General features: G+C 28.5%; 1 protein-coding gene across 2 annotated transcripts in view; it reads left to right on the top strand.

Moving 5' to 3' along the window:
* The first annotated feature begins 1,363 nt into the window (after positions 1-1,363).
* LOC145268651 (ER degradation-enhancing alpha-mannosidase-like protein 3) overlaps positions 1,364-17,740 on the top strand; it is a 157,871-nt gene continuing 141,494 nt past the window's right edge. For both annotated transcript variants that reach the window (XM_080124135.1, XM_080124134.1), the window contains exon 1: positions 1,364-1,611. In XM_080124135.1, coding sequence (XP_079980261.1) covers positions 1,505-1,611 — 107 coding nt within the window. In that variant the 5' untranslated portion in view covers positions 1,364-1,504. The remainder of the gene's footprint in view (positions 1,612-17,740) is intronic.

Below are 17,740 nucleotides of genomic sequence, written 5' to 3'. Positions count from 1 at the left end.
TCGGTTCAAAATGTTGAGATCCAGCAACAAGCAAGAGCAAGATAGCCAACAACAAAAAGATGTTGTTTTTTTTTTTTTTTTATTCAATCGGATTACGAAGAAAACAAATTTAAAAAATATTTTTTCAGACAGCGTTCATGGAGCTGGCTTGAAATCTATAAAAAGGGCATTTTGCGCCAAAACCAATTAGTTGACACCAGTCAGCATGCTGTAAACATCGACATCGATTCCATCCACAGGACGTTAAACGCATGCGCACCCGATAATTAATTTTCCACAGAAACAGACTTTTTACCTTTTTTTTTTTACGCTTTGTTGAATTGAGTGAAGTAAGCAATTGACTTTTATGTTGTTTGAGTATTCCTAAAGAGGACGAGTTATTTCTAACCAATATCTTTCATTTTTTCTAATTCATTTCATTTTATTACCTCAGTCGCAGGAAGAAACTCATTAAGAAAGAACTTCTCTTTTCATTTATTAACGATTTTGAGAAAATTAATTTTGTATAAAACTTATTCTCCACCTCGGTCATCTTTGTTTCATTGTTCAACTCCATTTTACACACAAATTTTTATTTTTATATTTTTTTGAGTTTGTCATCTCACCACGGTTTGGCCAACTAATCTGGCCGGCTTTGGGTGGTTTTAATCCCACCTGATTAAAACCACTATCTTCAGACAATGCTCACCTGAAACTGTATTTTTGTTTTAAATATAATTTTTAAAATTTAATTTTATTTCATATTGTTATGTTTTATTTCAATGAATAATTTATTAATAGTAAAGAAACAGAAATAAAAAATAATTATATATTTTTTTTCATTTTGCTTGTTGACGAAGTTGTAAAGTTGTGAAGAAACTGAAATGCATTCTGAGGGATTTAAATTCGTATCTTTTTTTTTTTTTTACATAGTTTTAAAAATTACGCTTTTTTTTCCTGGTAACATTTTTGTATTTTAATAAATTATTTATAAAAACAAACAAAAAAAACCCATAATTTAATATTTTTTCTCGTCTTTTTAAAAATTAGTTTGATTTCCAAATTAAACATGAAATAATTTCATGTTCAATTTTTTTATTTCCATAAATAACAATATTATTAATAATAAGTAAAAAAGAAACTACTTTTTTTTCGTCGTTTTAAAAAAGTTAAAATGGCTGACTTGTTTAGGAAGAAACTGAAATGCATTCGGCTGGATGGATTCGTAATCATTATTGTTTTTAAATATGATGTTTTAAAATTTTGTTTTTTTCATGTTACTAGATTTTTTATTTGAATAAATAATAATAAATAGTAAAAGAAAATAATTGATTTATTTTTATTTTCTTTAAAAAGAAAAAAATGACCAAATCTCGTGGCGTGTGTGAGATCTCGCGAGAGTTTCAAATGCCAACATGGCAGCTGTGTTTGATGTCTTCTCATTTCGATAAATGACGAGACGTCGTCAAGTTTGTGGCGGACATTCTATTGGTTATTAGTTCGCCTTCTCTTCAGGACGGCAGCAATGGCATCGAAGAATGTCCTTGCTTTGCCTGTATGGATTTTGGTGGCCATGGCCGCCATCGCTGATGTCACGAATGGCATGTCAACAACGGAGAGACGTGGTTTAAGGTAAGTTTTTTTTTTCATTTGTTAAACAAAAACAAGAATTAAAAAAAAAAAGAAGATTTATTTCATTTTTAGTTCGGATCGAAGTCATAAAAATGTTCCCAAAGAGGATCATTCTCCCAGGCATTATCTCCTCCTTTTGGTGACAAATGATGTTTATTATCGTCCTCCGTGGGTTCATCCTATTCGAAGATGCCCCCTCCCTTTTTATTTTTTTTATTTTTTTATTTTTTTCAAAATAAAAACGAATAAAAAAACAAAAAATAAAGTAATGTTTTCACATGAAATGCGTTGGGTAACAACAAAAAAAAAAAAAAAAAAAAAAAAATCGCCCAAAATTTACATTCCGTTTCGGTATTTGTGCAGTTTACGAACCGTGCTGAAATAATGTTATTATTTAGAAAACATTCTTAACATGGGGATGGGCTTTTAACCATTCAGTACTTTCACCTAACAATGTAATAAACAAACGGATACTTATGTAGAATACGGACCGTACTGAAATAACAACGTTGATAACAATGTTATCTAGAAACCCATTCTTAATATTGGGAGGACGTCCAGACTCCAGCTCTGGCTGGGATCATAAAAATGTTCGGCGCTTCTACACTATTGGGACGAAACTTCGGAAATCGTAATACTGAATTCTACATGAAAACAATGGTATCTGCGTATTCCTCGTATTTTCAAGATGATTATATCCAAAAAATTACGAAAATCGATAAGGTAGAAAATTATTTATTAAAGAAAAAAAAAAAAAAAAATAGAAGGTATTTTTACGACCTGCCTCAGCGTAGTATAAACACCCCGAACCACGCTGTGTTAAGAACGGCTTTCGGAATAAACACTTCCCCAACCTCGAAAGCCGTTCTTAATATGGAGAGGTTGGGGGTGTTTAGGGCACGTTGTAAAAATTAATCAAATAGAATTTGATGAAAACGATCGTAAAACACGAGAGTTCAAAAGGGAGGCAATTTTCCGTTTTAATTTAAACAAGATGGCGGCATTTTTTTTCCTCTGCTATCACGATTAAAGTTTTTTTTCCCCCCACTAATATTCAGGTAATTCCGACTGTAATTTGAAAGCTACCATTGTAACTTATTAGAATTGATAAAAAAAAAAAAAATCAGTAGAAACCATTGTTTTTTTTTTTTTTTTTTTTTTTTTAAATCTGAAATCCCCACTTCTCGACTACAAACACTCGTCCCAATAGTGTAGAAGTGCCAAATGTTGTTCTCACTCAGAAGGCCATTCTTCCAGGCATTGTTTTTTTAAATTTTTCCTTTTGGGGAGATGGCATAAGTTTATTGTTGTCTGAGTTGGTAACATTCGAAGATGCCATACACACAAATTCGAAAAAAATGTCAAAAAAAACCCCAAATATATTACAAATGTTATCAAAGGCAAAATAAGTTACTTTTCTGTCCAACTGGATGTGTTTTTAGCGTTTTTATTTAATGCAACATGTTTATTCAGCTCGAAAAACAGTGTTATTACCGATGTATTGGAAAATTTAAAATGGCGCCGCCGGATTCTCTGCTTAACACGGTAAGTTTGGGAAAAGGAGTTAAAAATAAAAAAAAAAAACTGTACAAAATACTGTTAAAAACCCACCGAATATATGTCAATCTATTTCACGGTAACATATACTGAGCGAGTTTCTAGTAGTATTTTGTATAGTCTTTTTTATTTTTAACTCATTTTTCCAAACTTACCGAGTTCAGCAGAGAGTACGGTGCCATTTTAAGTTTTCAAATACATCTGTAAATGCTGTGTTTTTTGAGCTGAATAAACATGTTACATTAAATAAAAACACTAAAAAATTGTCCAGTTAGGTAGAAAACTTATCCTGCTTTTTGATAACATTGTATATAATATATATATATATATATAAATAATAATTATTATTATTATGACAATAATAATAATCATAATCTCTACCACCCATAGCAATGGCCAACGACTCTTTATCTGAGAGTCCATCTTTCAAACTCCTTGGCCTAACGTTCACAGGAAACATGAGTTGGAACAATTACATTGAAGGCATTGCCAGGGCCGCTGCAAGAAAGGTGGGCTCTCTCTACCATGCTAGAAAACTACTAACACCCGAAAGTATCCTGTACCTCTATAAGGCCACCATTTGCCCATGTATGGAGTATTGCTGCCACATCTGGGCTGGTGCATCTGCTACTAGTCTCTCGCTCCTTGACAAGGTTCAAAAGAGAGTCGCAAACCTGATAGGCCCTGAACTGGCATCTAAGCTTCAGCCTCTGTCCCATCGACGAAATGTTGCATCCCTCTGCCTTTTCTACAAGTATTTTAGTGGTGAATGCTCTGACGAACTGCAATCACTTGTGCCCCCACGACGTGTGCACCCTCGACAAACCAGACAGGCTGCTAAATCCCACCCCCACACTGTAGAGATCCCTAAATGTAAAAGATCTTTTTACTCCAATAGTTTCTTCCCCAGAACCGCTAGACTCTGGAATTCCATTCCAGGTCCCTGCTTCCCCAACAGTACTGACGTGCAGAAGTTCAAGTGTAACGTGAACCGACACCTTGCTGCCCAAATCCCTACATAGTACCCCAGTAGTTGTTGCCCCTGATAGTAGCCCCCTACACCAAAGTGGCAATTTGCCTTGTTTGGGGTGAAAATGTAATAAAAAAAAAAAAAAAAAAGAGAAACAATAATCATCTGCTGTGAAACCTGACATAGTTATAAGTCAGAGAGAGTTGCAACCTTGATTGAAGTCAGTGTTCCTAATGATGGGGGTCTGAACAGAGCTGAAAGGGAGAAACAGACCAAATATCAAGGTCTCATGTATGATATGAAAAGAAACTGGAATCTTAGGGAGATATCAATCATACCAGTTATCATAGGTGCCACAGGGCTTATGAAGAAGAACCTAAAGTCCTACCTAACTAATATACCTGATGAACCAAGTGCAAAAGAGATTCATACAATTACACTTAAGGGAACAGCGAGGATACTAAAAAGAGCTCTCGGTTGGTTTCGATAAAAAAGCGGGGCAATGTTGGCAGCTGGTTTGGCTGCCCCATACCCAGCATTACAATCCTCAAAGGAAGAAAAATGATAAAAATAATAATAATAATATTCACAAGGCGAGAGAGTTAAAAGGGATTTGGATGAAGAAAATCAAAATAGTACTGTTAATAGTAGGAAACAATTCCGAAAAATCTGGAAAAAAGAATGGCAGAAATTGGAATCTGAGGAATGGCTGCAAAAATACAACGCTTAACGATAAGGAAAACGGCTGAAATATTAAGGAAAACCCTTAAATGCGGAGAATAACACAAGACAATATAACGAAGAAGCGTTACAGGGAATGAAGGACACCGAAGCTGCAGATCTACATGCATGCTCTACACCCCCATCATCAAGCATCTCTCCATTATTTAAGCACCGCCCCCCCCCAAAAAAAACAGCGATACCAAAGTGCCGAGAAGGGTCAAGGAGGATTAAAAGACCGAGGAGAGAGCACTGGCCAGACCTCCGCTGGACAAGTGCGAAGAGAACTGGGATGGGGAGGCTTAGTGCCACTCAAATTCCAGTATAAACCAATGGCAACTGCCAGCGAGAAATCAATGGTAAGAGGCTGTTGCGATGATGCAAATTTATTTGTAAATGCTATCGAAGGAGGAGGAGAGAGCTGGACATCTGGGGAGACTTGTTGTCACTCAGCTTCCAGAGAACACAGGTCTCCAATCAGATCGTTTGTTGACTTGTGTGAAAGCTCCATGTGAGCTAATAATAATAATAATAATAGTGACAGTAATAATAATGACAATAATAATAATCATAATAATAATGACAATAATAATAATCATAATAATAATGACAATAATAATAATCATAATAATAATGACAATAATAATAGTCATAATAATAATGACAATAATAATCATAATGATAATGACAATAATAATCATAATGATAATGACAATAATAATAATCATAATAATAATGACAATAATATCATAATAATAATGACAATAATAATCATAATGATAATGACAATAATAATAATCATAATAATAATGACAATAATAATAGTCATAATAATAATGACAATAATAATCATAATAATAATGACAATAATAATCATAATGATAATGACAATAATAATAATCATAATAATAATGACAATAATAATCATAATGATAATGACAATAATAATAATCATAATAATAATGACAATAATAATAATGACAATAATAATAATCATAATAATAATAATCATAATAATAATGACAATAATAATAATCATAATAATAATGACAATAATAATAATGACAATAATAATAATCATAATGATAATAACAATAATAATAATCATAATAATAATGACAATAATAATAATCATAATAATAATGACAATAATAATAATCATAATGATAATGACAATTATAATAATCATAATAATAATGACAATAATAATAATCATAATAATAATGACAATAATAAAAGTCACAATAATAATAATGACAATAATAATAATCATAATAATAATGACAATAATAATAATCATAATAATAATGACAATAATAAAAGTCACAATAATAATAATGACAATAATAAAAGTCACAATAATAATAATGACAATAATAATAATCATAATAATAATGACAATAATAATAATCATAATAATAATGACAATAATAATAATCATAATAATAATGACAATAATAAAAGTCACAATAATAATAATGACAATAATAATAATCATAATAATAATGACAATAATAATAATCATAATAATAATGACAATAATAATAATCATAATAATAATGACAATAATAAAAGTCACAATAATAATAATGACAATAATAATAATCATAATAATAATGACAATAATAATAATGACAATAATAATAATCATAATAATAATGACAATAATAATAATGACAATAATAATAATCATAATAATAATGACAATAATAAAAGTCACAATAATAATAATGACAATAATAATAATCATAATAATAATGACAATAATAATGACAATAATAATAATCATAATAATAATAATCATAATGATAATGACAATTATAATAATCATAATAATAATGACAATAATAATAATCATAATAATAATGACAATAATAAAAGTCACAATAATAATAATGACAATAATAATAATCATAATAATAATGACAATAATAATAATCATAATAATAATGACAATAATAATAATCATAATAATAATAATCATAATGATAATGACAATTATAATAATCATAATAATAATGACAATAATAATAATCATAATAATAATGACAATAATAAAAGTCACAATAATAATAATGACAATAATAATAATCATAATAATAATGACAATAATAATAATCATAATAATAATGACAATAATAATAATCATAATGATAATGACAATTATAATAATCATAATAATAATGACAATAATAATAATCATAATAATAATGACAATAATAATAATCATAATAATAATGACAATAATAATAATCATAATAATAATAATCATAATGATAATGACAATTATAATAATCATAATAATAATGACAATAATAATAATCATAATAATAATGACAATAATAAAAGTCACAATAATAATAATGACAATAATAATAATCATAATAATAATGACAATAATAATAATGACAATAATAATAATGACAATAATAATAATCATAATAATAATGACAATAATAAAAGTCACAATAATAATAATGACAATAATAATAATCATAATAATAATGACAATAATAATAATGACAATAATAATAATCACAATAATAATAATGACAATAATAATAATCATAATAATAATCACAATAATAATAATGACAATAATAATAATCACAATAATAATAATGACAATAATAATAATCATAATAATAATGACAATAATAATAATCATAATGATAATGACAATAATAATGACAATAATAAAAGTCACAATAATAATAATGACAATAATAATAATCATAATAATAATGACAATAATAATAATGACAATAATAATAATCATAATAATAATGACAATAATAAAAGTCACAATAATAATAATGACAATAATAATAATCATAATAATAATGACAATAATAATAATGACAATAATAATAATGACAATAATAATAATCATAATAATAATGACAATAATAAAAGTCACAATAATAATAATGACAATAATAATAATCATAATAATAATGACAATAATAATAATGACAATAATAATAATCACAATAATAATAATGACAATAATAATAATCATAATAATAATCACAATAATAATAATGACAATAATAATAATCACAATAATAATAATGACAATAATAATAATCATAATAATAATGACAATAATAATAATCATAATGATAATGACAATAATAATGACAATAATAAAAGTCACAATAATAATAATGACAATAATAATAATCATAATAATAATGACAATAATAATAATGACAATAATAATAATGACAATAATAATAATGACAATAATAATAATGACAATAATAATAATCACAATAATAATAATGACAATAATAATAATCATAATGACAATAATAATAATCATAATGACAATGACAATAATAATAATCATAATAATAATCATAATAATAATGACAATAATAAAAGTCACAATAATAATAATGACAATAATAATAATCATAATAATAATGACAATAATAATAATCACAATAATAATAATCACAATAATAATAATCATAATAATAATGACAATAATAATAATAATGACAATAATAATAATCATAATAATAATGACAATAATAAAAGTCACAATAATAATAATGACAATAATAATAATCATAATAATAATGACAATAATAATAATGACAATAATAATAATCATAATAATAATGACAATAATAATAATCATAATAATAATGACAATAATAATAATGACAATAATAATAATCATAATAATAATGACAATAATAATAATCATAATAATAATGACAATAATAATAATGACAATAATAATAATCATAATAATAATCATAATAATAATGACAATAATAATAATCATAATAATAATGACAATAATAATAATCACAATAATAATAATGACAATAATAATAATCATAATAATAATGACAATAATAATAATCATAATGACAATAATAATAATCATAATGATAATGACAATAATAATAATCATAATAATAATCATAATAATAATGACAATAATAAAAGTCACAATAATAATAATGACAATAATAATAATCATAATAATAATGACAATAATAATAATGACAATAATAATAATGACAATAATAATAATCACAATAATAATAATGACAATAATAATAATCATAATAATAATGACAATAATAATAATAATAATGACAATAATAATAATCATAATAATAATGACAATAATAAAAGTCACAATAATAATAATGACAATAATAATAATCATAATAATAATGACAATAATAATAATGACAATAATAATAATGACAATAATAATAATCACAATAATAATAATGACAATAATAATGACAATAATAATAATGACAATAATAATAATCATAATGATAATGACAATAATAATAATGACAATAATAATAATCATAATAATAATGACAATAATAAAAGTCACAATAATAATAATGACAATAATAATAATCATAATAATAATGACAATAATAATAATCATAATAATAATGACAATAATAATAATCATAATAATAATAATCATAATGATAATGACAATTATAATAATCATAATAATAATGACAATAATAATAATCATAATAATAATGACAATAATAAAAGTCACAATAATAATAATGACAATAATAATGACAATAATAATAATCATAATAATAATGACAATAATAATAATCATAATAATAATAATCATAATGATAATGACAATTATAATAATCATAATAATAATGACAATAATAATAATCATAATAATAATGACAATAATAATAATCATAATAATAATGACAATAATAATAATCATAATAATAATAATCATAATGATAATGACAATTATAATAATCATAATAATAATGACAATAATAATAATCATAATAATAATGACAATAATAAAAGTCACAATAATAATAATGACAATAATAATAATCATAATAATAATGACAATAATAATAATGACAATAATAATAATGACAATAATAATAATCATAATAATAATGACAATAATAAAAGTCACAATAATAATAATGACAATAATAATAATCATAATAATAATGACAATAATAATAATGACAATAATAATAATCACAATAATAATAATGACAATAATAATAATCATAATGATAATGACAATAATAATAATCATAATGACAATGACAATAATAATAATCATAATAATAATCATAATAATAATGACAATAATAATAATCATAATAATAATCATAATAATAATAATAATCATAATAATAATGACAATAATAATAATCATAATAATAATGACAATAATAATAATCATAATAATAATGACAATAATAATAATCATAATAATAATGACAATAATAATAGTCACAATAATAATGCTCAATGCTTAAATAATTTATGACATTGCGGCATCGTGTAATATTTGTTTTTTGTTGAATTTTTTTATTTATTTGGCAGGGGTAGAATGTTCTCGTTCCGTCAGCCTTGTACTAAATAATTTGCGATTGTATTTTTTGGGATTACATGTCCCGAGGAAGATATTCATCCATTACTGGATCACGTGAACTCTATCCATCCATCTGTACACTTCACAATGGACAGGGACCATAATAACCCATTATAATTTCTAGATGTGATGATAACCTGCACCAGGACAAGATCACAGTGTAGTATCTGTTTTGATGCTGCACTTCATCTTTTCTGTCTTTGGTCGGCGGAGGAGAAACCATTCATGACTGAGACAATTTTTATTTTTGTTCCTATCTAGAGTCCCCCGTTTTGTGGAGCTGGATTTACCCCCACATTAAAAACCAACCTTGTGTCTAATGGTGTGGCGTGTCTATTTTTTATATATTTTTTTTTTTTTAATACATTTTCACCCCAAACAAGGCACATTGCCACTTTGATGTAGGGGGCTACTATCTGGGACATAAGCTACAGGGGTACTACGTGGGAAGTTGGGCAGCAAGATGTCAGTTCACGTTACATTTGAACTTCTGCATGTCAGTACAGTTGGGGAAGCAGGAACCTGGAAGGGAATTCCAAAGTCTAGTGGTTCTGGGGAAGAAACTACTGGAGTAGAAGGCTTTCTTACATCTAGGGATCTCAACTGTTAAGGGGTGAGATTTTGCTGCTTGTTGAGTTTGTCGGGGGTATTTACGTCGAGGGGGTACAAGTGCTTGCAGTTCGTCAGAGCATTCACCGTTAAAGTACTTGTAGAAGAGGCAGAGGGATGCTACATTTCGAAGCTTAGATGACAGTTCAGAACCTATCAGGTTGGCGACTCTCTATTCGGCGGTGGTGTTCGGATTGCATGGACGAATTTGTTAAGGACCGTGCTGTCACTTGTGAAAAAATACATATGATGATGGCTGCATCTTTCCAGATGATTGCCGACACATTGAGTTCTCTCAATCTTGTCGTCCATGCCATCTCAGATGACTCTGCACTCCCGCTGCAGATTTGCACATCTTGAAGCAGATGTGACATACAAATTGAGCAATTTCCATCAAGTTGACTTCCTCTGGAGGTTGAAGGGTATTCCTATGAACAATCACATGTCTTCTCAAACCAGCAGTAGACTTGCAAACTTTGCTGCATGTTAAACAGATCATTTGGTTCCGACTAATAGGTGCAAAGTTGACCTGAACAGGAGTTTTGTGCGACTTAAGGTGGTTGACGTAGCCAGCTTTTGATAAAAATACTTGTTCACAAGTGTTGCATTTTCAGCTCTGTGTGTCATGGTTAAGACCATCAATCAAACCTTTGCGAAACTCTCGCTTCAGATTGCTGTGGGGCTGCTTTCTTTTCTCTAGAGCATTACAACTTTCATGTACAAACTTTCGCGACTTCGGCCTTTGCAGAGTAAGTTCTTCCCATATGTCGATTTGTAAGACTTTCAAATTATTCTTTGTAAAGTTCCTGAACCTCTTCCTAGGCTTGTGTTTTCCAGCTCCCCATAAAAAATTTGTTTTGGCAGTCTACAATCTTTCATTCGAACCAGGTGGCCCACCCAACGCATGTGAGATCTGATTACAGGGTCTCAACACTAGAGCAATATGCGCTCACAAGGACTTCAGTATCGGGTACTTGTGCTTGCCACTTGATGTTTAAGATACGTCTTGAGCATTTTTGGTGAAATCGTTTAAGCCACTTGTGAAAACATTTATATATACATACTAGTGTTGGGACGATTCCTAATTTTTATACGATTCCGATTCCGATTCCAGGAAAATATTGATTAACGATTCCGATACCAAGTCCGATTCCGATTCCGAGGGAATTATTGTTTTGAAATATACCAGGTAGTTTTATACTTATGGTCGGTAGTTCCCAAATATGTTCCCTAACTTTGGAAGAGATATTTTATGTCTACACCGTCGTGTTTTGGTTTAAATAAAATTATTATATAGTAAGCTAAACAGAAAAATTAGCAAAATTCATTTTAGAGAAAATTTATTTTACTTAATTTGAATACAGAAAAAAAACAAATAAAATAGAATTTATATAACAGAACAAACGCAAGAAAATTAGAGATTAAATTAACACTATTCATTATTTTGGTCCTCATAATTTACAGATTTAATGAATTAAATAAAAAAAATATAGCGGAAGAGAAAGAAAATATATACTAATTAAATATAAAAAAAGATAAATATTTAATTTAATAATTTATAAATGAACGTGCGTAATGAAAAAAACAATATACCACGTGACATGGCGCTGTAGATACAAAATAACCCTTCCAAAGTTAACGACCATATTTGAAAAATACCATTAATCGAAAGTTTTTGTGTTTTATACCAAAAGGTAGGTATAGCGAAAAGTTGCAAGTAAAGGAATTTCAAAAACGATTTTTTGTTTGGCTATTGATAGTTGTATTTGTGACGGCAGTTCTTTAGACCTCCATAATTCACAAGGAGTAGTTAACACCTATTATTTTTTCTTACTTTTTCATTACTTTTACAAGTTGTTTCTAACGTGAAGAATAAGTTTAGCCAAACTAATTTTGAAATAGGGTATATCAAAGGAACACATATAAAAATGATACCACTATAAAAACAAATGAAATACTAGATAAAATTGAGCAAAAATAGTTACCAAAATTACAGAAAAAGATAAAACAAAACAAAAAATGGTGAAGTTTGTTGAGTGAAATGAATTATTAAAAGAAAATTAATTGAACTAATAGAAATGTTAAATAAAAAAAATGTCACATTTCAATATTTTTTTAATAATTAAATTCTCAGGGTTGTCGAAATTAAAAATTAAGTGATTTTTTTTTATTAGACTTCTTTCGAAGCTTGTTACCTTGAAAAATACATTTAAAACCCTGTTTTTTTAAATAAATTGTAAAATAAACGCAATTAAAAAAATTTAAAAACATATTAAACATTGAAAAATTACTTATCTCACAAATTAACGTCCAATAAAGTAGATCCAGTCTTCTTACAGGAATTCGGTAATAATAAATATATCTTTCTCAAACTTAAAAATTAAATCTTTTTTTTTTTTTTTTTGGAGAGAGAGTGCTTTAAAATCGCCGGGGAGTGCCGCCTAAAATTTTAAAGAAGTAAATTTTAGGAGTTTAGTGCCTTTCAAAAACGTTTATCATGATTTATTATCATCATTTAATTTCCTTTTTTTTCCTCCCCTCCCCACACCTTTCCACGTGGTTCAGTAGTTAACCAGTGCTCCTGTTGCTGTCAGTCAGCTATCTTTACCTAAGTTTTAATTTCTAGTTAAAAGAATTTTTCATGAATAGAATCAGCATTTTTTTTAATTATTTTTTTAGTTGTATATGTTGTATTTACTCTTTGAAGTTAAGGAGGGTTAAAAAAAATTGGTGACACCTAGATGGTGACGTAGGCAAAAAAAAAAAAAAAGAGACTGCGATTTCGACCCTCACTAATAAAACTGCTCTGAGTGACTAGTTGTTAATTTTTTGTTCCTTTTCTTTTTTTATTTTGCTCCTCCAATTTATTTGGATGCTTCATAGTGAAATGTTTTAACATGTTGGTTTTGGTCATGTTAGATAGTTTTGTTCCTCGCGATATTTTAATTTGACAGACTTTGCAAATGGCTTTCAACTCATGATCTTCATCAACTTTAAAAAGTTTCCATGCAAGACTTTTTTTGGACTTTGAGGCCATATAAGAAAATTCAGTTTATCTGTAAACAAATAAATTACTATTAAATTTTGTTTTAAAGCTAGTCACTTATTTGGATAATTAATTGAAAATAATCCGCTAAAAAAGACAAAAAGAAAAAAAATATAAAGGGACGGAGCGGTAAATTGTACCAACCAGTAGTTAAAAAAAAAAAACTTATAGAATTTAATTTTTGAAACCAATGTATAAAAGTTTACATAATGAAATGCAAATATGCATTTCTTTTGAATTTTTTTTTTTTGGTTGACTGTGTTCAATTCACACATGGTTGATGCAGTTCAATATTGCTAAACTATAAGTCTTAAGTAAAATTCTATTTATAAATACTTTTTAAAATGAAATTATTTAATTAATCGTAAATATTATTTAGACATAAAAATTAATTGATTACAACACCTTTTAAAAATATATATATTAATTTCTTTTTCGTTCGGCAAAAAACTGCGCAAAACACTTTTAATTTTCAATTTAAAATTCTAGAAAAAAGATTATATTATTCTGCTTTTAATATAATCAAATTCAGATCAAAGTGTAGTATCTGTTCTTCAGATGCTGCACTTTATTTTCTTGTTCTCTTTCGGTGGAGGAGAAATCCTTCACGACTGAGACAATTTTTATTTTTGTACCTTTTCTCCACGTTAAAAAACGACCCTGGTGTCTAACTCTGTCCCGTGGGGAGGCATAGTAAATAGGTACAACACCTTTTAAAAAATATATATTAATTTCTTTTTCGTTCGGCAAAAAACTGCGTCAAACACTTTTTTTTTAATTTTCAATTTAAAATTCTAGAAAAAAGATTATATTATTCTGCTTTTAATATAATCAAATTCAGGGTTTTATCTTTCTGGAGATAAAAATTACAAAAATGGATTTTATTTCAATGAAATTAAAAAAAAAAAACAACTTGATTGAATTAATTACCCTTAAATTAACGAAGGGGTTATTTAATAACTTTAGGTTTGGAAGAGATAGGTATGGGGTCGGTTTTTTTGAAACTTCAAAAGAAGCCGACTACTGTCCAAATTTTGCGAAATAATACGTGATCAATTTCATTTTAGAGATATTTCTTTCAAAAGCCTTCTTTTAAAAAAAGAAAAAAAATATATTGTTCTATTAAACCTTTTACTGTTTAAATAGTTTGACTTTGCTCGTTTAAAAAAAAATATAAGTTGAAAAAGCATTTTCATTCACTATTAGATTTGTCAGTTAAAAAAAACAGTCGCCAAAAAGATAAGCGTTTTTTTTTAAAATTTTTACTCGCAATGTAGAAGAGCCCTGCATACTTCTTTTCAAGTTAACTCTTTTGTAGTTTTGATTACAATAGATCTGAATGAATGAACCTTGTAAGGGGGGGGGGAAACTAAGCATTGCCCTGTTAATAATGAATTTCTTTGGTTTCTTTTTATTTCTCTCTTGCAGTTAGAAATATCAGGAATTTTTTTTTCTTTTTTTCAGCATCAGACTAAAAGAATCGTAATGAAAGAATCGTAATGAAGGAATCGGAAAATTAAGGTATTTTTTAACGATGCGATTCCGATTCCGATACCTCCCAAAATACACGATTCTTACGATTAACGATTCCGATTCCGATTAATCGTCCCACCACTAATACATACACATACCTTCATTGGAAGATATGTAAGAAACTAAACGCTTAGTGTAGTAAAAATGGGAACATATACCCGAGCGAACAGTTGGGAATGACACCTATACTATTCATTGTTTACTACATAATTCCTACTGGTACAGATCTAGAAAACACAGCTGTTAAACCAGATATAGTGATTTGGGACGGAGCAAACAAAAAAAGCGACCATGATAGAGGTCAGTGTACCCAATGATACAGGGCTTAATAGAGCTGAGAGGGAAAAGATAACAAAGTATCAAGGACTTATGTACGATATGAAACGAAATTGGAAACTAAAAGACGTTTCAATTATACCAATCGTCATAGGAGCAACTGGGTTTATGGAAAAGAACTTTAAAAAGTACATAGCAGGCATACCCGGTGAACCAAGTGCAAGTGAAATACAAACGATTGCACTGAAAGGGACGGCTAGAATCCTGAAACGATCTCTTGGTTGAATTCACTAAAATAGGGGAAACTGTTAGACATCTGGTTGGATGTCCCACTCCCCTAGAAGAAAAAGATGAAGAAAAATGAGAGAAAAAAAGACATATATATATATATATATATATACATACACATTTTTTTTTTTTTTCTCTCTCTTTCTTGTGTAGCGACACTGTCATCCATTACCAGTCTAAGCATCCCTGGCGTAACGGATAAAGGACTAAAATTCATTGTCTAATTGATACTCTTTTGGGTATGGAAGGTTTAGTCCTCAGCGTGGACCATGCTAAGACTACAATTGTGAATTATTATATTATGGCCCGGGCAACGTCGGATGTCTTGTGTAGAGATGTGAGTGACCGGTATTTGAACTGGTGACATTGTTATGGAAAAAATGAAATGTTTTGATAACGGAAGAATGTTTTTAAATCTGACTGGAATTTAATGAAGAAATAATTAAACCAGAAATATGTAAAACAAATGTTTAGGAGGATGTTTAATGCTTGTCAAGATTCACCTGAAGAAGGTTGGAGGTTAGATCGGCCGAAACGTTGTGCAAATAACACTTGAGATGGGAACAGTAGTCCAAAGAATCTAAATAATTCAAATGAAAAAAAACTCTAGTGAAAGAAATTAGCAAATTGTATTTTCATCCATTTTTTCTGTTATATTACCCAAAATAAGGTGCAGTTCCAGTTTGACATAATGGACTGCTATTTGGGACAGAATTTTTCAGGGATACTGTGTCGGGAGTTGAGCAGCGAGATGTCTGTTTTCATTACACTTGAACTTCTGCATGTCTGTAGAGTTAAGGAAGCAGGGTACCGTGAGAGAATTTAAAAAAAGCCAAGTATGTCCAAGGATGGGGTGCTGCTGCCATATCTGGGCAGGAGCTGCTAGAAGCAGCTCATCCTTTTTTTTACATGGTAATCACCCCTTATCCAGGCACGGAAGCCACTTGAGGATAAGGGTTATAGCGTGTACAGTAATCAGTGGGACAGTATCGTAGTAATCATTAGTATTTGACAGAGTTCAAAATAGACTTTGTAGCTTAGTGGGGGATGCCCTTTTCTCTTCCCTACAACCGCTTTCCCCACAGAAGAGACATTACGAGTCTGTCTCTGCTTAATCGTTATTTTTATGGCAAGTACTCGTCTGCGCTCCAATCTATGGTCCTCCTCTAATTTGACTTTCATGAGAAACACTCATCTAGCTGAAACCACTATCAATAATTTCTCCCACTATTTATCCGTACTCAGACCTAAACATAGATTCCATGAACAAAGCTTTTTTTTTTTTCTTACAACTGCACGCCTGTAGAACTCTGTTCAGTTTTCCTGGTTTCCAACTGACTACAATATAATCAAGTTCAATGTAAACAAGTTCTTGATGAGCTGTCCTCTTAAGTAATCTAATTTACCAAATTTCCACTACTAACGATTACCACATTTTTCTGTTGACTACTGTACACTCATTAACCCTTATCCTCGAGTGGCCTCCAGGCCATAAGTGGCGATTCCTTTGTGAAAAAAAAAAAAAAAAATTTAGGGAAGCAATTATTAGAGCAGAAGACTTTCCAGTATATAAAGATTCCTAAAGATTTTGCAGTCGATTTAGTCAGGTCAAGGGGGGTATGAGTGCTTTCAGTTTGTCGGCGCATATTCCATTAAATTACTTTTAAAACCGACGCAAGGATGCAACATTTCAGTGATG

This window comes from Euprymna scolopes, chromosome 44 (genome assembly GCF_053919585.1).
Source record: "Euprymna scolopes isolate OS-2025 chromosome 44, ASM5391958v1, whole genome shotgun sequence".
NCBI classification, from domain to species: Eukaryota; Metazoa; Mollusca; class Cephalopoda; order Sepiida; family Sepiolidae; genus Euprymna; species Euprymna scolopes.
The sequence above is the reverse complement of the archived record's forward strand: the minus strand, read 5'-3'. Positions and strand labels throughout refer to the sequence as shown.